The sequence below is a fragment of the Carassius gibelio genome, chromosome B6, assembly GCF_023724105.1.
Source record: "Carassius gibelio isolate Cgi1373 ecotype wild population from Czech Republic chromosome B6, carGib1.2-hapl.c, whole genome shotgun sequence".
Taxonomy (NCBI): Eukaryota; Metazoa; Chordata; class Actinopteri; order Cypriniformes; family Cyprinidae; genus Carassius; species Carassius gibelio.
In genome coordinates this window covers 3,629,364-3,654,821 of record NC_068401.1, presented here as the reverse complement: position 1 = coordinate 3,654,821, position 25,458 = coordinate 3,629,364, and the positions used below count along the sequence as shown (strand labels likewise).

The 25,458-nt window shown below is 39.2% G+C and overlaps 4 protein-coding genes and 1 pseudogene across 4 annotated transcripts in view; all 5 read left to right on the top strand.

The window, feature by feature from the left end:
- Positions 1–3,216: 3,216 nt before the first annotated feature.
- On the top strand, positions 3,217–4,191 carry LOC127959028 (odorant receptor 131-2-like; annotated as a pseudogene).
- Positions 4,192–9,731: 5,540 nt separating this feature from the next.
- Positions 9,732–10,676, top strand: LOC127959041 (odorant receptor 131-2-like). The gene has a single exon (XM_052558039.1). It carries the CDS (start codon positions 9,732–9,734, stop codon positions 10,674–10,676), a length of 945 nt encoding a protein of 314 aa, XP_052413999.1.
- Positions 10,677–12,204: 1,528 nt separating this feature from the next.
- Positions 12,205–13,128, top strand: LOC127958996 (odorant receptor 131-2-like). Its single transcript, XM_052557994.1, has one exon. It carries the CDS (start codon positions 12,205–12,207, stop codon positions 13,126–13,128), a length of 924 nt encoding a protein of 307 aa, XP_052413954.1.
- A 6,722-nt stretch (positions 13,129–19,850) lies between these two features.
- LOC127960284 (odorant receptor 131-2-like) lies at positions 19,851–20,774 on the top strand. Its single transcript, XM_052559923.1, has one exon. The coding sequence runs from the start codon at positions 19,851–19,853 to the stop codon at positions 20,772–20,774; it is 924 nt and encodes a 307-aa protein (XP_052415883.1).
- Positions 20,775–22,067: 1,293 nt separating this feature from the next.
- uba7 (ubiquitin-like modifier activating enzyme 7) overlaps positions 22,068–25,458 on the top strand; it is a 42,624-nt gene continuing 39,233 nt past the window's right edge. The window contains exons 1-8 of the mRNA XM_052558224.1: positions 22,068–22,345; positions 22,737–22,783; positions 23,616–23,784; positions 23,988–24,122; positions 24,216–24,322; positions 24,414–24,504; positions 25,098–25,230; positions 25,351–25,448. Coding sequence (XP_052414184.1) covers positions 22,740–22,783; positions 23,616–23,784; positions 23,988–24,122; positions 24,216–24,322; positions 24,414–24,504; positions 25,098–25,230; positions 25,351–25,448 — 777 coding nt within the window. The 5' untranslated portion in view covers positions 22,068–22,345; positions 22,737–22,739. The remainder of the gene's footprint in view (positions 22,346–22,736; positions 22,784–23,615; positions 23,785–23,987; positions 24,123–24,215; positions 24,323–24,413; positions 24,505–25,097; positions 25,231–25,350; positions 25,449–25,458) is intronic.

The following is a 25,458-nucleotide window of genomic DNA, read 5'->3' as shown; positions in this document are numbered from 1 at the left end:
AGGTTCCCGTTGACCCTCCAGAGTCGAGTCAGGTTCCCGTTGACCCTCCAGAGTCTAATCAGATTCAAAGTCACTATCTTCATGGGCAAAGGCAAGTCACCATTGATCTTCATGAGCAAATGCAAGTCACCATTGATCTTCATGAGCAGAGTCAGGGCACCAATGATCTTCATGAGCAGAGTCAAGTCACCATTGATCTTCCTGAATCCAGTCAAAACACCACTGATCTACCAGAGTCTCTCCATGTCTCTGCTGAACAACCAGAGTCTCTCCACGTCTCCGCTAAACTACCAGAGCCTCTCCACGTCTCCGCTGAACTACCAGAGCCTCTCCACGTCTTCACTGAACTACCAGAGCCTCTCCACGTCTCCGCTGAACTACCAGAGCCTCTCCACATCTTCGCTGAACTACCAGAGCCTCTCCACATCTTCGCTGAACTACCAGAGCCTCTTCTCATCTCTGCGAAACTACCGGAGCCTCTCCTCGTCTCAGCCAAACTCTCTGAGTACTCGACTTATCCAGTCGTGGCCACGGAGGCCACCTTTAACCTGTTCATGTTCTTTTTTTCAGACTTGCTTAACCAGACTTGCTCTCCTGTGTCATCGATCCCACTGTGGTGGTCTCCTGCGCCACCCTGGTGGGCTTCTGTCTCGACTGCATGGCTGTGGTGGTCTTCTGCACCGCTCTGGTGGGCTCCGGTCTCGATCGCATGGATGTGTTGGTCTTCTGCGCCCGCCTTGGTGGACTTCAGTCTCGACCGCATGGCTGTGGTGGTCTTCTCCGCCGCTCTGGTGGGCTTCAGTCTCGACCGCACGAATGTGGTGGTCTTCTGCGCCCACCCTAGTGGGCTTCGGTCTCGACCACCTGGCTGTGGTGGTCTTCTGCGCTGCTCTGGTGGGCTTCTGTCTCAACCGCATGGATGTGGTGGTCTTCTGCACCGCCTGGTGGGTTTATGTCTCGACCCCATGGCTCCAGTTCCACCTTGCTCCACCCTGGATTCCTGCTCTGTTGGCTTGGCCCTGGGCCCCTGAATGCAGCAAGTGTATGTGAGCTTATATTCCGCCGGTTCATTTGTAGCCTATGCATCTAACATCCGAACCACGCAGCTGATTTTGTCATTCAAAAAGAGTTGTCATAGTCTCCTTTTTTTAGTGAAAAAGAAAATGTAGTTGACAAAAAATGATGATAAGAATTATTTGTCAACGAAATTAACGCTGGTGAACTAGTGTTGCACAATGAACAAGAAGCACCATGTCTGCTTACACTACTCAGCATCTGTCAGTGTTGTCCATCTACAACTCTGGAGGCTGTTCAAAATCCTGCTGCACCACTGTTTACTACCAGAGCCGTCCCACGTCTCCGCTGAACAACCAGAGCCTCTCCACGTCTCCGCTGAACTACCAGAGCCTCTCCACGTCTCCGCTGAACTACCAGAGCTTCTCCACGTCTCCGCTTAACTACCAGAGCCTCTCCACGTCTCCGCTTAACTACCAGAGCCTCTCCACGTCTCCGCTGAACTACCAGAGCCTCTGCTTTGGTCTCAACCGCACGAATGTGATGGTCTTCTGCGCCTGCCCTAGTGGGCTTCGGTCTCGACCACATGGCTGTGGTGGTCTTCTGCGCTGCTCTGGTGGGCTTCGGTCTCGACTGCATGGCTGTGGTGGTCTTCTGCACCACCCTGGTGGGCTTCTGTCTCAACCGCATGGATGTGGTGGTCTTCTGCACCACCCTGGTGGGTTTCTGTCTCGACCCCATGGCTCCAGTTCTACCTTGCTCCACCCTGGATTCCTGCTCTGTTGGCTTGGCCCTGGGCCCCTGAATGCAGCAAGTGTATGTGAGCTTATATTCCGCCGGTTCATTTGAAGCCTATGCATCTAACATCCGAACCACGCAGCTGATTTTGTCATTCAAAAAGAGTTGTTATAGTCTCCTTTTTTCAGTGAAAAAAAAAATGTACTTGACAAAAAATGATGATAAGAATTATTTGTCAACGAAATTAACGCTGGTGAACTAGTGTTGCACAATGAACAAGAAGCACCATGTCTGCTTACACTACTCAGCATCTGTCAGTGTTGTCCATCTACAACTCTGGAGGCTGTTCAAAATCCTGCTGCACCACTCTTTGTCCATTAAATTAGCTCTTGGTGCATAAAGAAGATCTGTAAAGTTGCAAAGACTAAAGTCTCAAATCCAAAGATATATTCTTTATAAAAGTTAAGACTTGTCCACACCCTCCTAAAACACCTTGTTTAAACATGCCACCACATGTCACTGTGTGGGAAGATTTGCAGAACTTTTATTCTCAGTGTAGTATTGTTGTTGCTGCCAGAGTCATGTTGTTGAGACACTGTGTGTTTCATTGTGAAAGTTAAACTATTTTGTTTAGCCTTCCAAAAGGGGTAGATACCAGGTAGATATAACCTGTAATTACATCCCCACTGGATGCCTCATTTGTAATTTGTTTTAGTAATGTTGTCTTGTCACAATGTTGCACACAGCATCACAGTTTGTTAAGGGGCGTAACATTTCTGTCACATGCTTGAGGTATTCAGCTAATCACAAAACACTGGATAGCCGACCAATCAGCATACGCCTCACTTTTCAGAATGATGAGCTTTGTAAAAAAAAAAAAAAACACGTTTCAAAAAGGCGGGGCATAGAGGAGCAACAATAATGTATACAGTATGTGGAAAAATATATAGATTTGGTTTAACCTTTAATATATATAACGCATAAACACATTGCATTACACCAAATACACAACATAATGTTATTTTTAGAAATGTTTAGATATAACCCCTTTAAAACAAAACTAATGTAAATTAGGCCAATTTCAGAGAGCCTGTACTCTCTCTTTCCCCCCCTTCGTCCCTCATGCTCTTTTTTTCTGCCCCCTCCTTTACATCTCAAATGAGCATATAAAATACTCAGTTGTACCAAAACATTTACTAATCAAATTGAAAAGGTAAGTTCACTCTTTCAACAATGTCTTTAATTTTGTTTTTATATTTGTCGTAGCATATGCTTATTAACATTCTAAATGTTTCTCCTTTTAACTTCAATATCAGATTAAATAAATGGGAGAAAAAAATTGGATAAAGAAGATTTGTTTTTCACCTTGATCAAGCTGATCAGCCATCCACATTTTGGAAGGAAACCAACTACAGACAACAACTACATTCGAAAGACATTATTTCAAAGAAAACGCAAACAATTTCACTTCAGTGCACCAGAACAATGAACTCTTCTGTGCAACTCTATAATCTTCAAGAAAGATATGCAGATGCTTTTGCAAAAAATTTTACCATCGTTTCTCTTGCGGTCATAATTGTCTCCATCAATGGAATATTTGTGTACATATTCTTTAGGAGTTCAATTTTCTACAGTGATCCAAGATACATACTATATATACACTTGGTTATCAATGATATGCTCATGGTTTGTTTATCTGTAACTCTTTTTGTGATGAGTTTTGCATGGCAAAATGTGCCAATACCGTTCTGTGTCACCCTGCTAATAGTAGCTGCAACTGCTCATAAGAACACTCCTCTGACTTTGGCTGGTATGGCCATTGAGCGTTACATTGCCATCTGCAAACCACTGCATCACCATCAGATCTGCACAGTGCGCAGGACATACATACTCATCTCTCTGATTTGGGGTGTAGGAGTCATACCTGGATTGACTGATTTGATTCTCCTTTCAATTGTTCGTCCTTTATCTGTTTTTACAACAACTGCTTCTTGTAGTGCACCAATTCTGTATTCCACACAATATCATGAAATACACACCAGATTTATGAATGGCCTTTACTCATCTGTTGTGTGGTTAATTCTTGTATTCACATATTGTCAAGTGCTGGTTGCAGCCAGAAGGGCCTCCACTGATAAATCCTCAGCAAAAAAGGCTCAAAGCACAATCCTGTTACATGGAGCACAGCTTTTGCTCTGTATGATGTCCTACATTACTGCTATCATAGACAAGATGTTTGTCCCACTTATACCAGCTGATCGGGCAAGACTAACCTTTTAAAATTATCTTTTAACAAATATAATTCCACGACTGCTTACTCCCCTGATTTATGGTGTTCGTGATAAACTTTTTTACAAACAAATGAAGGGGCTTTTTACATGCAGAATATTCCTTGTAAAAGTTGAAACAATCAATGAGAAAAAAAGGTCAACACATTAGGTGTTTCATAAAAACATGTCATTAGTGGCTATGTAAAATAAAAAAAGCATGCAGAATTCTTCATGTACCAGATTAATGTTTTATATGTTTGCAACACTGATGTAAAGGTTCAGTTAAATCAAATGTACTGCAACATGATCATGCCATAAATTAAGTGTTTTTTAGTTGTCAATTATTGTTGTGAAAAATTAAACATTAAAAGTTTTCCATGATTTAATATAACATAATGGCTCCATATGCACGTCTTGAAAATAAGGAAGTGTAAGTGTTTAAATTCAAACCTGCAGCATACAGACAGACCATAATTAACTGTACACTGCTGCAACAACTCAAAACTCCTCTACATTTGTTTTACCAAAATGTTTCAGCTAAGCTGTGTACAGTGTAAACAGTGCAAAGATATGTTATACAAAGTAAAATTAAAATAATGCTTGAAGAGCAAATAAAATTATCAAAAAGAAAGAAAGAAAAAAAAGAGAAATGAAATACTGGTGACAAATAAAGGGTAGAGCTTTTTAAAAACATTGCCAAGGGTACTCACCACAAACAGTATGGTTTAGGGCCAGATAGCTTTGTATTTCATTTGTTGCATTTAAGTTTCCCTAGGTGATCCAATTAATTTGATTTATTAAATATATATCTACTCCTGATAATGGTATGGTTTTCGGTATTCTAATTTTATTTAAATTATTAATATTTAAGTATTTTTACCACTCCTTTTTTCTGATTCAGTGCAGTGTTGGATTCAATCTGCTTCAGATGTAAACAATTACACAACAGATAGCGTCTCCTCGAGGGAACGAGACGCTGCATCGGATAACGCTTTGGGGAACGCCTTCATCGTGACGTCTATGAATCACATGTGTAATCAGTCCAATGGATGGGCGAGACCTCATAGGTGGGTGACGTCAGAGCTCTGGATTGGAGAACGGTCTCAACAACTTCGGTTGAGAGACCGGAAGCTGTGAGTTGTGCATCTTCAGAGACCACACATACAGCCTCCAAGCTCCATGCAGGGGCATACCCTCCGCTTGCAAGAGGAGATCTCTTCCGAGCGGAACCTCCCATGGAGTGCTCTCTCCAGATCTCCCAGGAGCAGAGCGATCGTGGGAAAAATGTACAAATGAAGCCTCAGCCATGGTGTGAAGCCGCCATTTCCCTGGCCTCTGCCCGTGCCTCGACAGGATGTCTGCTCCAATATTAAGCTGCCCAGGAATATGGACTGCTCTCAGTGAGAGGAGTTTGCCCTGGTACCACACTAGTTTGTATAAATGGCACGAGCACAGGCTCATTGGTGGTTTATGTTACAGACCACTGCTATGTTGTAGGTTATTGAGGGTGGAGGAGAGTGCTGTTCATTAATTCCCCCCATTACCTACAACTCCTGCCAGCACAGAGACTCGAACCTGCAAACTTCAGGTTACAGGTCCAACTCTCTAACCATTAGGCCACAGCTGCCCCAAATGCATTCAAAAAACGCAGATCTAAAAAAGGACACAACACCTCATCCTTCCTCGGAACAGTGAATTACCTGCTGTAGGAACCGAACTCTGCAGCCCGAGGAGGGACCACCTCGATGGCCTCCATCCTCAGAGAGAGTCTACTTCTGTTCCATTACCAGAGCCTGCCTGGGGCCCACCAGAGTGGGAGAGTCCCCGTGAATTGAGGCAGAGGAGAACCGAACTGGATTCTGTGGCCTCTCACTACAGTGTGCAGGACCCTTTGATACACATTTGGCAGTAGTTTCCACGCTGCCAAAAAGTCTACCAAGGGAATCAGTCTCTCAGGACTGATCTCTGGTGTCATCAGAGCAGTTAGCTCAGTGCCCTGAAGTGGCGCACCAGCAGGAGATGGCTGAACTAGCTGCTCTGGAAACCTCCCAGGAGGTCGCGAGCCTTTTAGCACCGATACTTTTCCGGGCGGTAACTGAGAGAAGCATTTGCCGGAGTCCAACGCACCCTGGAACACCAGCAGGGTTGGCAAATTGATCTCCTGAGGGCACTGAGGAGAGACATGCACCGTGTAATGCTGTGTATACCCTCCGAGGTCCTGAGCCACAGGACTCTCATAGCTGAATTCTCCTAAAATATGAGGGCCCTCAGACCTGCTCGGGGCCGGACCCCATGAAGCACACTTGACAAGGGCTCCCACACCACCATGTAACCTCCTAAGGGAACCAGCATCGCAAGACTGGCCTCTGGTGACCTGAAGCAGCAGACCAGCAGGGGACAATAGTGCTAGCTGCTCTAGAGACCTCCGTAGAGGTAGCGAGCCTCTTAGCACTGCTACATTTCCGGGCGGTAACTGAGAGAAGCACTCGCCGGAGACCACTGCGCCCTGGAACTCCGGCAGGGTTGGCAGATCGATCTCCTGAGGGCACTGAGGAGAGACATGCACCGTGTAATGCTGTGTATACCCTCCGAGGTCCTGAGCCACAGGACTCTCATAGCTGAATTCTCCTAAAATATGAGGGCCCTCAGACCTGCTCGGGGCCGGACCCCATGAAGCACACTTGACAAGGGCTCCCACACCACCATGTAACCTCCTAAGGGAACCAGCATCGCAAGACTGGCCTCTGGTGACCTGAAGCAGCAGACCGGCAGGGGACAATAGTGCTAGCTGCTCTAGAGACCTCCGTAGAGGTAGCGAGCCTCTTAGCACTGCTACATTTCCGGGCGGTAACTGAGAGAAGCACTCGCCGGAGACCACTGCGCCCTGGAACTCCGGCAGGGTTGGCAGATCGATCTCCTGAGGGCACTGAGGAGAGACGGCCACCGTGTAATGCGGTGTACAATGCTCTTCCCCAGAGGGAGCTGGCCCTCAAAAAGTCCTAGGCCTTAGATGTCAGGACATTATGATGAAGCCTATCCAGCGAAAACGATGGTCCACAGAACCGCTTTCCACTAGTAACCTTTGGCCTGGGAGCACAACTCTGACTCTAGCGTGTGCGTAGTACAAAAAGTGACACCCCCGGCACGAGGGATTCATGGTAGGGTTGGGACTGTTCTGCCCAGCAGCCCCTGACCGCCTTAACCTCCTCAGAGGAAGAGAGGTAAACGTGTTCTTACATGAGAAATCACATCCCATGAGCCCCTGTACATCTAATTTCACATAGTCAGATAAATATTTCATTTTATTCCTCAGAATTAAATGTAGTCAACAACCAGACAAGTGAAAATAAAAAGACATCTGTAGCGTATATGTCTTTTTTTTCACTTAGTCATACAAATAACATCAATCTCTTCAGAGAAAGATGAATGCTGCAGCAAACTCTGCCTCAGAGGGGGAAGAAACCGCAGTGCGGGCTTCCAAGCCTCGAGATGAGCTCTAGATCTAGGGAACATGGGTGGAGATAGGACGAGCCATCTCCAACCCGTTCGCCAGATCATGTGTGATTCCCGCGATTTCTGTCATCGCCGTGCCTCAGTGGCAGCGCGACCCAAACCGTGAGATTGCATGCATGGACACACTCCTCGGAGCGTGCCCGGCGAGAGTGCTTAGCAGCTAGAAAAGCATGCAGCAGCGAGCTCTGCCTCAGAGGGGGAAGAAACCACAGCGCGGGCTTCCAAGCCTAGAGAACAAGCTGTAGATCTAGGGAACACAGGTGGAGATAGGACGAGCCGTCTCCAACCCGTTCGCCAGATCATGTGCGATTCCCAAGATCATGGTCACCTCTGTGCTTTAGCAGCAGTGCGACCGCAAGACAGGATTTACGGACAAACTCCTTGGAGCATGCCCGGCGAGAGCAGAGCGCTTAACAGCGAGAACAGCTCCACTCTTCATTAATGTTGCTCATTATAATATTAGGTGTAATATGTAATATGCCTACTGTAAATGCTCGACATGCCAATAAAGCTTTAAATATGCTGACTGGAATTTTTGTTGGAACGCAGTTTAAATTTAACATATTTAATTTTATTTCAGCTAATTAATGGACCATAATTATAAAGTATTTATTGAGAAATTAATCATTCACATAGTTTCATTCGTAAATATAAACACAACATGCTCATTTATCATCAAACATGGGCATAAATAATAAAATAAAAATTTTATTGGCACAATTGTCAGATGTTTGTTTACAAAATATATGGTAGGATAGCAAATACTAACATAATTATACAAATCATTAACTAGGTAAAGCGATACAAAAACTGAAAGGGGAAATAAGCATATATAACAATAAATATAAAAATATAGTCAGGTCATCCTCAGACATCGTCCCCCCACTATATGGCCCAATGACCCCCTCAGGTCATTCTCAGACATCTGTTCCCCCCCCCCCCCCCCCCCAGGTGTCACCCTTCTGAACCCACACAGTAAAGAAAAGAAAACACATGCTTATATAGGTATACAGAAGCAATGTTAAATGAATTTTTCCACCACAACCTAGACACAGGTGTGACACCTGAAGGCAATTCAAAAAACATTTGTAACAGTAAGACAAATACACGAAGCTGAACTGGAAACAGTAAAAAAAAAAAATAACAATAATTAAAACAAAACTCAAACCCAAATCAGATGTCACAGATGTATGTATTTGTACATAATGTGACTTCAACAAAGGCTGGAGGAAACAGCTGATCACTTCATGCTTTAATGTGTTTATTTACTTGTTCAGAATCAGATTTCATAAGCAATGTACTGAAATCTTAGCAGTCCTTTCTAAAAGTTTTTTTTTTTGGCTAGTAAAAGTTACAAATGGCTGGTAACATAAACATTTAGTTGCCAAATTGGCTGCTACCAGCATTAGAAAATATTGCCAGATACATGTTCATATATTTCATATAAAACTGACGGTGCTTTTAGTGCCACTCACTGATGCTGAAGGTGTTGCAAAATGTGCAAGAAGCAATGTAATATAATTTTGCAGAAATGCTTCCTCAGGCATGTTTCCAGTGAGATTCCTATATCTGTCTGTGTGTCTGTCTGTCCGTCCATCTGTCTGTCTGTCTGTCTGTCTGTCTGTCCATCTGTCTGTCTGTCTGTCTGTCTGTCCATCTGTCTGTCTGTTTGTCTGTCCATCTGTCTATCCGTCCGTCCGTCGGTCCATCCACCCGTCTGTCTGTATGTGTGTTGGCATGTATGTATTTACACCAGGAGAGCAATATTCTGTAATTAAACTCGCTCTCTCTCCTTTCTTCCCTCCCTCCCTTTTTTGTGGTCTTTTTACTCCCCTCATTTACATCTCAAATTAGTATATAAACTGGTCTGTTTCCTTCTGGAGTCAAAACTATTTACTAAGCAAACTGAAGAGGTAAGTTCACTCTTTCAACAATGTCTTATTTTATTTTTTTGTTTACATTTTTTACAGTATATTCATTATAGCTTATAACTGTTAACTTGCTAAACATTTCTCCCTATTATTTTCTATGAGATGAAAAACGTGAAAAATATTCTGGACAAAGAAGATCATATTCGAGCTTCATGTGCTTTTGACAGTCATCAAGATCACTAGAAGGAAGAAAACAACAACGAAACTCTTTTTTCCCAAGAAAAGTATTATCACTTATAATAAGAAGTAAATTTTACACCGGCCCATGAGGACGATGAACTCTACAATGTTTCTTTACAGCGTACAAGAAAAATATGCAGATGCTTTTGCAAAGAATTTTACCATTGTTCTTCTTGGGATCATAATTATGTCCATAAATGGAATGTTTGTATTGACATTTTTCAGGAGTTCCGTTTTCTACAATGACCCACGGTACATATTATATATTCACTTGGTTATCAATGATATGCTCATGGTTTTTTTCAGTGTAAGTCTAAGTGTGATGGCTTATGCGTGGCAAAATGTACCTCTCCCATTCTGTGCTACACTTCTAATAGTAACTGCAACTGCTCATAAGAACACTCCTCTGACTTTGGCTGGTATGGCTGTTGAGCGTTACATTGCCATCTGCAAACCACTGCATCACCATCAGATCTGCACAGTGCGCAGGACATACATACTCATCTCTCTGATTTGGGGTGTAGGAGTCATACCTGGATTGACTGACTTGATTATCCTTTCAATTGTTCGTCCTTTATCTGTTTTTACAACAACTGCCTCTTGTAGTGCATCAATTCTGTATTCCACACAATATCATGAAATACACATCAGATTTATGAATGGCCTTTACTCATCTGTTGTGTGGTTAATTCTTGTATTCACATATTGTCAAGTGCTGGTTGCAGCCAGAAGGGCCTCCACTGATAAATCCTCAGCAAAAAAGGCTCAAAGCACAATCCTGTTACATGGAGCACAGCTTCTGCTCTGTATGATGTCCTACATTACTGCTATCATAGACAAGACGTTTGTCCCACTTATACCAGCTGATCGGGCAAGACTAACCTTTTTAAATTATCTTTTAACAAATATAATACCACGACTGCTTACTCCCCTGATTTATGGTGTTCGTGATAAACTTTTTTACAAACACATGAAGAGGCTTTTTACATGCAGAATATTCATTGTAAAAGTTGAATCAACCAGTCAATGAGAAAAAAGGTCAACACATTAGATGTTTCATAAAAACATGTCACTAGTGGCTATGTTACATAAAGCATGCAATTCTTCATGTACCAGATTAATGTTTTGCAACACTGATGTTCAATTAAATCAAATGTACTGCAACATTGTCATGCCATAAATTAAGTGTTTTTTAGTTGTCATTTATTATTGTGAAAAATTTAGCATTAAATGTTTTCCTTGATTTAATATAACATAATGGCTCCATGTGTTAAAATGGCACATCTTGAAAATAAGGAAGTGTAAGTGTTTAAATTCAAACCTGCAGCATACAGACAGACCATAATTAACTGTACACTGCCCCAACAATCTCAAAATTCCTCTACATTTGTTTTACCAAAATGTTTCAGCTAAGCTATGTGCAGTTTAAACAGTGCAAAGATATGTTATACAAAGTAAAATTAAAATCATGCTTGAAGAGCAAATGCAATTATCAACAAAAGAAAAAAAAAGAGAAATTAAATATAGGCAACACTCTTTTTAAAAAATTGCAAAGGGCAATCTCCCTTCTGCATTTGTCACCACAAACTGTATTGTTTAATGCCAGATAGCATTGTATTTCATTTGTTGTATTTAAATTTCCCTAGGTGATCTAATTAATTTGATTTATTAAATATATCTCTAGTCTTAGTTTTTGGTTCATATGTTTTTTAAGTGTTCTAATTTTATTTTATTTTTTAATATTTAAGTATTTTTACTAACCTTCTTTTCAGTGCAAAGTGTTCAATTCAGTCTGCTTCAAATGTAAACCATTACACAACATATAACTCTGTTTAATCTAAACAAGATATACTGCCCCCGTGTGGTCACCATGAGAAGTCCTAGTACAAATTACATCATCATTTCAAAGGTTTTATCGATGCAATTTTAACATTATAGTAGGCTGAAGATGAGCACAGTATCACAATATTGAAATATTAATATTATATAATTCACTTAATAATAAACATCCAATAGGTAAATAGTTACACCTATTATAATACTAACACTGCCCCTTGATACCCATCTGCATTATTTTGAGTTCTGAACCTTTGATTATTATTATTGTAGTTTTGATCCTAAACTTAGGTCAGCTTAGTAGTATTAGGCATGGTACCCAGCAGCACAGCAATGCTAAACATAATGCTGAATGTGAGTTTTCGCAGAAAAACCTGTGATTTTGGCATTGCTTTTCAAGAAATTGCACAGAATATTTGTATTCAGTTCGATGCTTGTTTTTCCCCTTGCAAATACTGCACTGTTATGAAATTAACAGTAACTGTTTGAATAGGCTAATCAAGTGACCCCTGGGCAATGACCACCATGTTTAATATTCATAATCTCTGCCCTTTCCACAAACCATAAATAATACATGAGCTTCAGACTGAAATACACAATCCAGAGCTGGTTCTTCTGCTCAAGGTAAGTCTATCTACAAGACATCTCAAAATGAATAGGCTTGAATTTTAACCCCTTTCTCCTCATTCTCTTCCAGACCCTCGGTCATAAAGAACTGGAAAATGAACTCGACCGTCTGGTTTGTGGATAGTTATGAAGAAGCTCTTGCCAAAAACATTGTGATTGTTTCTCTCGGTCTTGTCATTAATTTCATTAATGGAATGCTAGTGGTGACTTTCTTCTCCAATCCAATGTTTTCAAGAGACTCCAGATACATTTTATACATTCACCTGGTAATCAATGACATGCTCATGATATGCCTATCAGTGACTATATATGTGTTGACCTATGCTTCCCAACTTGTAAATGCATCATTGTGTTACACATTGGTTTTTCTTGGTACAACCACCTTTATGATCACTCCATTGAATCTGGCTGGTATGGCGGTAGAGCGTTTTATTGCTATCTGTAAACCACTGCATCACGTTCAGATTTGCACACCTCAACGAACCCACATCTTTATATGTTTGATTTGGTTTGTAGGAGCCATGCCCTCTCTGGCAGATATCATTATTCTACTCATTGTCCAGCCCATATCTCTCTTCAGGTCTACTGTGCTTTGCTACACATTTAGTTTGTTCCCGACAAAACACCACAAGGATCGCATCACTGCTTCTCAAGTCCTCTGTATGTCACTGGTGTGGATAATTCTCATTTATACTTATTGCAGAGTCATGTTCACTGCCGGAAAGGCAACCTCAAAAGGTTCAGCAAATAAGGCTCGGAGTACGATATTGTTGCATGGTGTCCAGTTACTTCTTTGCATGCTTTCCTATATCACCCCTGTTATGGATATGTTTGTCTCTCCTTTTTTTCCTGTTCACAGAACAAAGATCACTTTCTTTAATTATCTAATCACAAATATTATGCCAAGATTACTGAGTCCTTTGATTTATGGGGTCCGAGACCAGAGGTTTCTGAAACAAATGAAGGAATATTTTGCTTGTAAAATTATTATTGTAAAGATTGTGCCATCAAAATTATAATTTTTACTACATTTATTTAGAAATATTAGAAATTAGATTTTTGTATTAAAAAATTTTTTTTTGCATTTATATTTTAAATTGATTATGAGATTTGTTTTATTTGAAATCATCAGCGAGAACAGAAACTGTGGCCCAAAACACTTTGTAGAACATTGATTAAATGTTCTTAGTTATACATTAATCGCATTTGTATCTGACACGTATCTGTTTCACACTTCAAACGTGAAACGTGAACTTCACTGATCCATTATCAGTGTCTTTTAATCAGCAGGTGTTTGATGATTTTTGGTGGATGTACTGTATGAAATCATTTACACGCTAGTTCATGCAGGTGTTGTTAATTATATAAATTATAAAAATGATATGGGCCTATTATGGATTCACAACAGCAAACATATTTGTGTCTTTATCATGAACAGTAGGCGTTTTATATTAAAATTTTCAATTAAAATAGTTTTATAAGCAAACTATAGTTTTAAGAAAAATAGTTTTTAATAATTAAATAGAGTTTAGCATGGTAATATACATGGCAATGCTATTGGATTTGATCTTGGCAGAATAGATTTGATACACTATCTAGCATAGATGAAAAAACACTGCATATATATAACATCAGAGGTGGGTAGAGTACCCTAAAGCTGTACAGTACTCACATAAAATTAAAAGTACTTGTAGAAATATTTACTCAAGTAAAATTAAATGTATTAGTCTGAATACTTATACTTACTCGAGTAAGAGTAAAAAAGTATCGGATAAAAAAAAAACTACTAAGTAGTTAGTTTCTAGTTACTTTGGATCATATACTGTATGTCTATAGTCTATTTTTATTTAGATATAAAGACAGAATTTATCTAATGTATGTATGTATGTGTGTGCGTATATATATATATATATATATATATATATATATATATATATATATATATATATATATATATATATATATCAGCCTTTAGTGTCACATAATGATTCAGAAATCATTCCAATATGTTGATTTACTATCAGTGATGTTCTTTTTTTAGCTTTGTCTCAGGTTCCCAAAAAATATTAATCAGCAAAACTGTTTCCAGGGCTGGTAATTAATCAATATATTAGAATGATTTATGACTCTGAAATCTGGATTGAATTATATTTTTAAATATATTATGTATTATGTATGTATGAATAACCTCTGTCACTGAGAAGAGTGAAAACTCCTCACATGAACGCAAAGTTACCGAACATCTGAACATAACGAACCAAATCCACATTGACGGATCTTCGGTGAGTGTGATTTCACCAAGTACAACATGTTCCTGGATCAACATCCTTGTTGATCCTGGAACAACTTTCCAATCAACCAATCAGAATTGATATATAACTTTACAGGAAATATCTGTATTAGGCTTAAAATTAGGGTTAGGTGCTTCTACACCCTTGTTGATCAGCTATCATTTGGGTAGGGTTAGGTTTAAGGGTAGGGATTGGGTTTAGTCTATATTTTTGGACAATAGTGTTGATCCAGGATCATCAAAAGATGTTGATCCAGGAACATGTCTTACTTGGCAAAATCACGGTGATCGGAATCTTCTTCCATCTGTTCTGCAAAATATAAACAAGTTTATATTTCTGCAAGTGTAAACATTGTGGAAATATCAATATTAATTGTGTCTAGGCAAAGGCTTCCTCCTGGAACAGAGCTAGCACAGTTTTGGAGGGTATTAATTTCATACTCTGTGACAGCTTATTTAATGTAAAAATGATACATTATATTCAACAAACTAATGTCATAGTAGTATCTTGTACTGTAATAGAAAGTAGCCGTAGACAGCACATGTGTTCATCTAATAAAGATCTTCAATGCTAGCAAACAATATCTTTTGTAGATTTGCTTTCAATTTACTGTAGATCCAATGCCACGTCTTCAACGCTCTTGATGTTCTTAAACTTTCTGTTACAACTCTGAGTGAGAACCGCTTCAGACAACTCAGTGCGCGCGGCAGGGAACTGAACGAATCATTCAAACTGATTCACAAACTAATTCACTGGTTTGTCAACTGGTTTGATCAAGCTTTTGAACAGAATTGACTCAAGAAATTGAATCATTCGCGAATGGGCATCGCTCATTGCCCAGAGAAAAGTAGATGAAGTTTGAGATAAACTGAAACATTTATAACTTGTATTGCATTAAGATAAAGTAAGAAGAGGAGAGTCACCCACAGTAACGAAGTTAAAATGTACAAAAGATTTACTAAAGTAAGAGTAAAAGAAACCATCTTTAAATATACTGCAAAAGTATTAGTTAGTTACCCAAAAAATATACTCAAGTAAATGTAACGAAGCAAATGTAACTCGTTACTACCCACCTCTGTATAACATCTATTAAATCATGACACTACAGATCTATACAGGTGGAGCTGGGGAAGGTGGAGGGTTTCTAAAAGTGTACTGCAACTGCTACAGCAAGCACTAGACAAGTATTGGAATGGTGAGCACCAAGCTCATTGGCTGCTGATGCAAAAAGAAACCAATCAGCTGCACCATGTGAATAATGTTGTGTTTATTTCAGATTGTGTTAGAACCATAGACTGTATAAAAACATGGATGTAGTGTCCGTGATGTCACCCGTGGTTTTCTGAACAGTGTTTTTGAAGCTCAAAGTGGGTGGAATGGGCCGTCACCATCTTGGCAGCACGTCAACGAGCGTTACTCCAGGATCATCAAAAATGGGCAAAAAGGCAGGAGCTGGTTGCTGAAACCATGCCCACCTAAGTTGACAGCAGTGTCATGAGCGGTAATCCACCTGTCACTCAAGTGTCCGTGTCCTTAAGTATGCAGAACTTTTAGGCTTAATATTGCTGTATTTAAACAAATGAGCTGTAAAAAAAATTTACCCACCTTACAGTTGTCATTAAAGGAAAAATTAGCTATAGCCGTCCTTCGGATGAGACGTTAAACCGAGGTCCTGACTCTCTGTGGTCAGAAAAATCCCAGGATGTCTTTTTTCACTCTGTCTCCTCTCCACCAGTAAGCTGGTGTGTGGTGGCCATTCTGGCGCAATATGGCTGCCGTCGCATCATCCATGTGGATGCTGCACACTGGTGGATTAGGAGATGGACCCCCTGACAATGTAAAGCACTTTGAATGCCTAGAAAAGCGCTATATAAATTTAAGGAATTATTATTATTATTATTATTATATAGACCAAATTCATTTTTTGAACCAGGCTGTAAACGTTTTTTTCTGCTGTAAAGTTGCGCATTTTAACATGGGAAGTCTATAGGATTGACTCCCAGTCGATGAATTGCAGTTTTAGTAATTTCTCTCCTTGGCTTAACGAGAGAGATAGGGAGGTTGCCGCTTGCTTAGAACCTGTTGGCATGCATCCAGAGTTTCATGACAGAACTTTGTATTTCTTGAATTTCTTGTTAGAAGTACGAAAGTGACTTTGACAAGGGCCAAATAGTGATGACTATAAGACTGAGTGAAAACGTGTCCAAGTGTTGTAGGGTGTTCCCAGGGGCCAGTTGCACAAACTGCTTAGATTAGTCTCAAAAAGCTAGTCATCTAATTTTTTTTCATCAAAACTGGTCACAACTTTTTAAAGTGGATTACAAAAAGGTAGACTGGTCTAATTTGAATTTAAACTCAAGACTGGTTACCCCTTGGCCAACTTCTGGTTGGTCAAACTAGTTCTTATGACATACTGTAGTGGCTATGTTTATGCAACTGGCCCCAGTATGCAGTGATTTGGCCAAAGCATGTTTTGGCTGATCGCACAGAAGAGCTACTATAGCTAAAACTGTTGAAAAATGTAATGCTGTGTATAGGGCTACATAGCTGCAGATCAAGAGAGTGCCCCCTGTTAAGCCCTGATGACCGTAATGTCCATAGTGACCCCTCTCTACTTCCAGTCAAATGAAGGTATGACAGGAGCCAGGAAATTGTTCTTATTTTTACTCCACTTGTTAGTTTCCATAGTTTCTGTTTATTTAAGCCTCCTGCTTCAGTCAGTTCCTGGTTTGGTATCATTTGCTCTTGTTTCTGTGTTTATGTTGCATTTGCTCCTGTTGTCTACTGTTAATTTTATTATTATGACTTGTCATCACGCCTACATCTGTTCGGTAAAAGGCCAAGCCCAGTAGTAAGTATGAGGCTACTATTGGGTGGGATCTCCTCTGAGAAGACCTCATCATCATCATCATCTACGCTCCTTCCGGTAAGACTGAGATGGTCAGAATGATCCCACGACTGTCAAGCCCTTCTGGACTCCAGGGCTGAATGTAATTTCATGGACCATGCACTTGCACACAAACTTCTGGTTTCTCTCAAACCCCTCACTCACCGAATCACTGTTCATGCCCTCAATGGTCAAAAACTTCCTGTCAATCTCACTCACCACTGAAGACATCACCCTTATCACATCAGGCAACCACACTGAGATCACCTTCTTCTACATCCTCGACTCTCCCCTTGCACCCATAGTTCTTGGACACCCCTGGCTCCACTGCCACAACCCCAAAGTGGACTGGCAACTTCATTCTATATCATCTTGGAGTAATTGACCTTCGTAGATCTCATCTTTTGCTTACATGGCCTCCCGACAGAAGTGGTTTTTCCGACAGGGGACCCAAATTTGTATCCAAATTTTGTAGAGAATTTTGTAGGTTGCTGGGAGCGACTGTAAATCTGTCCTCAGGGTTTCATCCCCAGAGCAATGGTCAAACCGAGAGAACCAACCAAGATTTGGAAAGGGCGTTGCGATGTCTTGTCTCCAAGAATCCTTCCTCCTTGAGCCAACAATTGTCTTTGGTGGAGTACACCCACAATACATTAACTGTATCAGCTACGGGGCCAACTCTGTTTGAGTGTAGTTTAGGATACCAGCAACCAATTTTTCCCAGTCTGGAAACCGAAGTCACGGTCCCCTCCATTCACGCCTTTGTCTAGAGGTGTCACCGCACTTGGACTAGAGCCCGCGAGACTCTACTCCAAGTGGGGGCTCGCACCAAGGCTTAAGCCAACCGCCACCGGTCTAAGCCTCCCGTATACATCATGGGTCAAAAAGTGTGGATTAACTCGTAGATGGGGAACCTACTTATTTGGTCAATCGCATTCTGGACTCAAGACGGAGGGGACGCGGTTTGCAGTACTTGGTGGACTGGGAAGGTTACGGTCCGGAGGAGAGAAGTTGGGTGCCTGCTAAAGACATCCTGGATCACTCTCTTATCGATGATTACAATTGACAGGTAAGAGAGTCTGGGGACGCCAGGAGACGTCCTTAGGAGGAGGGGTACTGTCACGGTTCATGAATGCACTGTTTCCTGCTCGTCTCAGGTTACGTCATGTTGATTGCTTCATGTGGACGTTGCCGCTGATCATGATGATCAGCTGCAGCCTATTCCAATGGCTTACTTAACACCCCGTCTTTAGCCTATTGTTTGTCAGATCGTTGTTTGAGGTCCTCCGTGTTTCACGTCTGTGTCTCCTCTGCTCAAGTTTTCATCCTTGTGTCTTCATTCCTGTTCGTCGTTCTGTGGATTCATCATCATCTCTCACCAACGCTCTCAACTCACCAACTCACCGATCCGTGCTGCCATCGATGTCCCTGTGTCATCCACCATCAAACCTATCTGACTCTGTTATAATCAATACCTGTTTACGTTTCGTCTCCATGAATCCTTCACCGTGGGACTCTCTTCTGGCTGGACACAAATATTTTAATAAATAATTTAAAAAAAAAGAAGAAGAAGAAAACATATGATGCAGGGTTACATGTTTAATGGCACAGCAAATTATTATTATTATTTTTTACTCCATAGAGTAATAGGGTAAAGGTAACACCAAAGCAGTGTTGCACTGAAATAAAGTAAATTCACTTAACAGGATTGACCATTAGTGATGACACTTACTAAGTTACCAAGCAGAATCACTGAAGATGCAACAAGCGCAACTACAACCTACAACTATAAACCAGCATAAATAAGCCTGGACCAGTATGGAATTCATGCTGGTTTATGCTGTTTTTTTTTTTCCAGCAGGTTTAGTGTTAGTCATTTCCTGGTGTAGCTGGTGTAGTTCAGTATTGCTTTAAAGGGATCTACATGATCCCAGCTGAGAAATAAGGGTCTTCTCTCATTCCTTGATAAACGATAAAATTACAGACCGTTTTGCCAGATAAGACCCTTATTCCTCACCTGGGATCATGTGGAGACCTTTGAAGCTGCGTTGAAACTGCAATTTGGACCTTCAACCCGCTTGCCACCATTTAAGTTTGAAAATCGTATAATATTTTTGTTAGAAACATTAATTTCTTTGTGATTTAAGAAAGGAAGACATCTTGGATGACATGGGGGAGAATAAATACTCTAGACATTTTTATTCTGGAAGTGAACTAATCCTTTAATAATGCTTTAAGGCCTCTTGTGGCAATGCAGAGAGTGCAGTATTTGCATTGCAAATATTTGAATAGACTTAACTTAAAATGTCCCTTTGGCTATGACCATCGTGTTTAATATTCATGATCTCTGCCCTTTCCACAAACCATAAATAACATACAGTAGCTCATTAAAACTCATGTGAGCTTCAGACTGCCCACCATCCAGAACCAGTTCTTCTGTTCAAGGTAAATCTATAAGACTTCTCAAAAAAAAAAGAGACTATGATAAGATTGTAGTAGGTGATTTTTTTTAACCACTCTCTCCTCTTCCCGTTCCAGATCCTTGCTGGTAAAGAACTGGAAAATGAACTCAACGGTCTGGTTTGTGGATAGTTATGAAGAAGCTCTTGCTAAAAACATTGTGATTGTTTCTCTCGGTCTTGTCATTAATTTCATTAATGGAATGCTAGTGGTGACTTTCTTCTCCAATCCAATGTTTTCAAGAGACTCCAGATACATTTTATACATTCACCTGGTAATCAATGACATGCTCATGATATGCCTATCAGTGACTTTATATGTGTTGACCTACATTTCACCACTTGTGAATGCTTCATTGTGTTGCACATTGTTGGTGATCGGTACAACCACCTTTATGATCACTCCATTGAATCTGGCTGGTATGGCAATAGAGCGGTTCATTGCTATCTGTAAACCACTGCATCATGCTCAGATTTGCACACCACAAAGGACTTACATTTTTATATGTTTGCTGTGGCTAATAGGAGTTATACCTTCTCTGGCAGATATCATTATTCTACTCTTAATCCAGCCCATATCTTTTTTCAGCTCTCTTGTACTTTGCTATCCATTCAGTTTATTCCATTCCAAAGCCCACAAGGATCGCACCACTGTTTCACAAGTCATTTATATGTCACTGGTGTGGATAATTCTCATCTATACTTACTGCAAAGTCCTTTTCACTGCCAAAAAGGCTGTTTCAAAGGGTTCAGCAAATAAGGCTCGGAGAACAATACTATTGCATGGGGTCCAGTTACTTCTTTGCATGCTTTCCTACATCGCCCCTGTTTTGGATTTAATTCTCACACCTTTTTTTCCTGTTGACAGAACAAAGATCACTTTCTTTAATTATCTAATCACAAGTATTATGCCAAGATTACTGAGTCCTTTGATATATGGGGTCCGAGACCAGAAGTTTCTGAAACAAATGAAGGAATACTTTACTTGTAAAGTTATTATTGTAAAGATTATGCCATCAAAATTATGATTTTCAGCTGAACAAATGTACGTATAAATAATGTATTTATTTGTATTCTTGTTAATAAAGACACTTTTTATTTGAAAACATCAAATTATTCTTGAATTATTCAGAAATCAGTTTCCCTTAAGCATTTTTTTCCTAAATAAATATAAATACCAAATAAAATTGATCATAACCAAACAGTAGTTTTAAGATAAGGATTTTGAGACTACTGCTTGTTAATGTCAGTACTGTATTATGACTGTATTATGCCACCATGCGGCGCAATAATAATGTCTCAAAAATTGACTGTACTGTTGGCATACTGCATTTGTTTGTTCATTTGAGTGTTGAGTTAAAATGTTATATTTTCATTAGTTAAATTCTGCCAACATGTCCATACACAATCTCTCTCTCTCTCTCTCTCTCTCTCTCTCTCTCTATATATATATATATATATTAATACGACATATAAATTAGGTTAAACATATATGAGTAATTAACCCATTGAGTCTTGAGGTGTGTTCAGCTGTGTTTGTCTGCTTTAGTCAGATGAATAAAATCAGTTTACCTCAAGTTCACGTTCAAAGATTGTTGATCACATTAACTATGGGAAGAAACCAAAAATGTATCTTTAATATCTGTTGATTTATACATTTACATGCCTTCGTAGCCAAACTACAATTTTAAAATTAAATATTTAGGAAAACTGCTTAATATAGTTGGTGATAGTACTGTATTATGATTATTATTTTTAATAAAACAAATCACACTGTAAATTCTTACTCTTAGTGGTTTTGCTTACAGTTATTTTTAATTCCAAGGTTTAAGCTACGTGCATTATTTTGTCACTTAATCAGTTCATTGATTTATTTATTTTTATGTTTATTTTTTATTATTATTTAAAATTGAGAATTTCTAAATAAATGATAAAAAAAGAAATATACATTTTATCATATATATATATTTTAGATCAGCAAAATATACAACAGTGTAACTTTATTAATTTAACTTAAAAATATTTTTTTGTATGTATTTTTGAAATCACAAACTATTGTAAATGGTTAATTCAGGTAAGCGCTGAAAAAAGTAACAGGTGTCACGTGATGGAAAATGATTAGAACATATTCATTAGCAGCGATTTGGACATTTTTTTAGACCTGATAAACGACAGAGTGGAACTTTAACAACATTTGAATCTTTAATCTTTAACAAATATTGAGTGATCTTATCTGACCAATTTGAGACAAATTCCGGGTCGTTTGGTGCCCAGTCACTGAAGCTAATGCTGTTATTTCCGGCTTGGATTCGCAGCGCCACCTTGTGGTTTTCTGCGGTGATCTGCTCGTGCATAACTCACCAACAGTGTTGGCCTTACCTGAAGAATCTCAGCGTCCGACAGGAAGTTGTTAAAGATACAGCAAAATAATAGTAATAATAATAATAATAATAATTGCCTTTCACTCGATATGGCCGTATGTGAGAGAGAGGACCGAAAGTTACACAATAATCGAAACGAAAGTGAAACCCTTTCCTCTGAATCACATCACTTTCTGTTCTGACACAGGAACGAACCAAACGCCAAACTGCACTGAAAGGTAAATGTTACTCAAAATATTGCCTTCTCTTTGACAATTTTTGTCAATATTAGCTAATAACAGTTAATTATACGGTGTCCATATTTATAAATTCATCACTGGTCGCTTGTTGTTCGCTAATGTACAATATCCTTGAAAACTCTCAATGCCTTTCATTGATTATGTTTACCAAGGTGTTGAACTGGTAACTTCTTTTTAAAAAAGAGCCACCACTGCAAAAAAGTACCTTGTAAACATGCAACATATTAATAGTACAGTATTAAATGTAACGTGAAAATAGCCTACCATACTTGAATTAGGAAATCAGGAATGACCTTGCTATTAACATCTGATACTATTGCTGTACTTCTTTGTAAAGGACAGCACTGACAATGATTTGTCATTCTTACAGAAAATGGCTCAAGCTGATATTGACGAGGGATTATATTCTCGACAACTGTAAGTGTATTTAAAATATTATTTTCTGCTTTTCTTATCTGCATCTTGGGTTTCCCTTAAATGTCTACTTATTTGTGCTTTCTATTTCTCGGAAATGTATCTTTAGAAATGTAATTGCCAGTAATACTGCTGCACAGGGTTGTAAAGCATATGAGTATTCATACTTTCACTTCTAGTAATAATTTTTACTTCATTAACTTTAATTAACCGCTGTTGTAACTGAATGCAATCACTTGAATTACATTTTCAGTAGATTAAAATCTGTGTTGCATTTATTACAGTTTAATTTAGATATTAAAATATATTTCACAGTTTTTCTGTTTCCTTTGTTAAAAAAATTCAAAATAAATGAAAAATAGTTTGTTGTTTCAGCTATAATTTTAATGTTAAATTGTCTTTCTGAGCTCAGGTTACTTAGTTAAAGGAATTCCTATCATGTATTTTCCAAGACAGCATTACTGTATGAATAGTTATGCCCCACCTTTACTTCCTGGTATTTTTCAGAGAAAAACCCAAGCAAAAGTACAAGTTTTTTTTGTTTTTGCATAGTTAAAATAATTTGCATGCTATTTTGTTTACTAGATTACTAATACATTATATGCAAATTTTCCATATATTATTTAAATATGCAAAGTGCAAAGAATACATCATGGTAGCATTGACAGCATATTTGTTATATTTAATGAATGCTTGATTTAATTTAGATCAAATGTTCTTTTTATTCTCTCGCTCAAAATATATCAGTTGAAAATGGCAGCATTGACAGTTCAAAAGTTTCAAGTACTGAAATGCATTTATTTTAAGCATGGTTCAATTTTTCATCTCACAACAGGTACGTGATTGACCATGATGCAATGCGTCGCATGGGAAAGGCTGATGTCCTCATTGCTGGAATGCGAGGTCTTGGTGTGGAGATTGCCAAGAATGTGATCCTGGCTGGAGTTCGATCGGTCACCATTCAGGATGAGGGTGTGGTGGAGTGGAGAGATCTGTCCTCTCAGGTAATCAGTCCTATTACTGCTATTAAAACAATACTCCACCAAAAGAAATATTCTGTCATCATTTATTAACCACTAACGATGATGTTGTAAAGATGGTCCGAGCTGCTGTTTTGAACAGTGAAATTATTTATTCAGGTGTTTTGGTGTGTCTTTCACAAATGATAGTCATTTATGTGAACTTTTACTTGAAATTCTCTCTGTAGTTTTACTTAAAGGAGGCTGATCTGGGTCAGAACAGGGCTTTATGCTCTGAGAAGCAGCTCTCTAGTCTGAATGTCTACGTTCGAGTGTCTTCCTGGACTAACAAACTCGATGAAGACTTCCTCAGTAAGTTCCAGGTGAGTTATAATGTTGGACTCATATGCATGTGCAATAAAGATTTTTTAACCGATTTTTATGCTTAGTCATATTTAACGTGTTTATCCCAATAGGTGGTGGTGCTCACAAATTCACCTTTAGAAGAGCAGCTACGCATGGGAGCGTTTTGTCATTCAAACAATATAAAGTTTATTGTGGCTGACACCAGAGGGCTTTGTGGGTAGGCTGCATTTGACAAATCAGCAAAGTATGTGAAGCTGGTTAAAATAGCACTGGATTCGATTCTGATTTGTTGTTTGTTTGTTTCACAGGCAGCTGTTTTGTGACTTTGGCAAATCATTTGAGGTCATAGACACAAACGGAGAGACTCCAGTATCGGCTATGATTGCTCACATCAGCAAGGTGACACAGAACAAAAATCACATTTTCACTTTCATTTATGTTTCACATGTTTTTTCATGAAATCTGAGAGATTTCTGTTCCTTCATTTAATATCGAATCCAGCTAAACTAATCCATAAGAATCCATAATAATAAAAAAAAAGGAATCAGGCAAGCATTCTTGAGATTCTGTTTACCATATTTAACATTTAAATGTGAATAAAAACCTAAATTAAGTCTGTTGAGCAAAAAGGGAGTGTGCCTTTACAGGAGACTTGAATTAAACGGATTGATGTTTATTATGTTTATAATTTCTTAATGAACTTCATGAAGCGGATGGACATTCAATGGAAGGAAAGAAGTCTTTCAGATTTCATTAGAAATATCTTTATCTGTGAATTTCATCTAACATGAACATAGTCTTATAGATTTGTAACATGACATAATTTATTTTTAGTTCCTATGTAATTTTCTAGAGTTGCCAAATGGAATTGCAAACAATGCTTGTTTCAGCCTTGCTACCACCCCTTCTGAGTCAACATTTCTTAATTTCTAATACTATTCTTACCATCCTAAAATGAATTTGAGCTGAAAACGTGTTCTTTGCCGTCACAGGGCAATCCAGGCATCGTGACATGCACAGATGAGGAAAGCCACGAGTTCACCGATGGCATGTTTGTGAATTTCTCTGAGATTCAAGGCATGACTGAACTCAATAGTTACGGCCCCATTGAGATCAAAGTGAGAGGTAGGTTTCATATGATCAAATATATGGAAAACATTTAGAGCTGATCATTGATAGACAATGTCAAGCAGATGTCAATAGCAATGCAAATCGGTCAATAACAATATATTTTAATGCTTTCAGACAGCTACTCCTTTAGTATTTGTGACACTTCAAACTTTTCTGAGTATGTGAAGGGTGGAGTGGCAACTGAAGTGAAACAGCCTGAAATCCTCAGCTTTGTAAGTATCG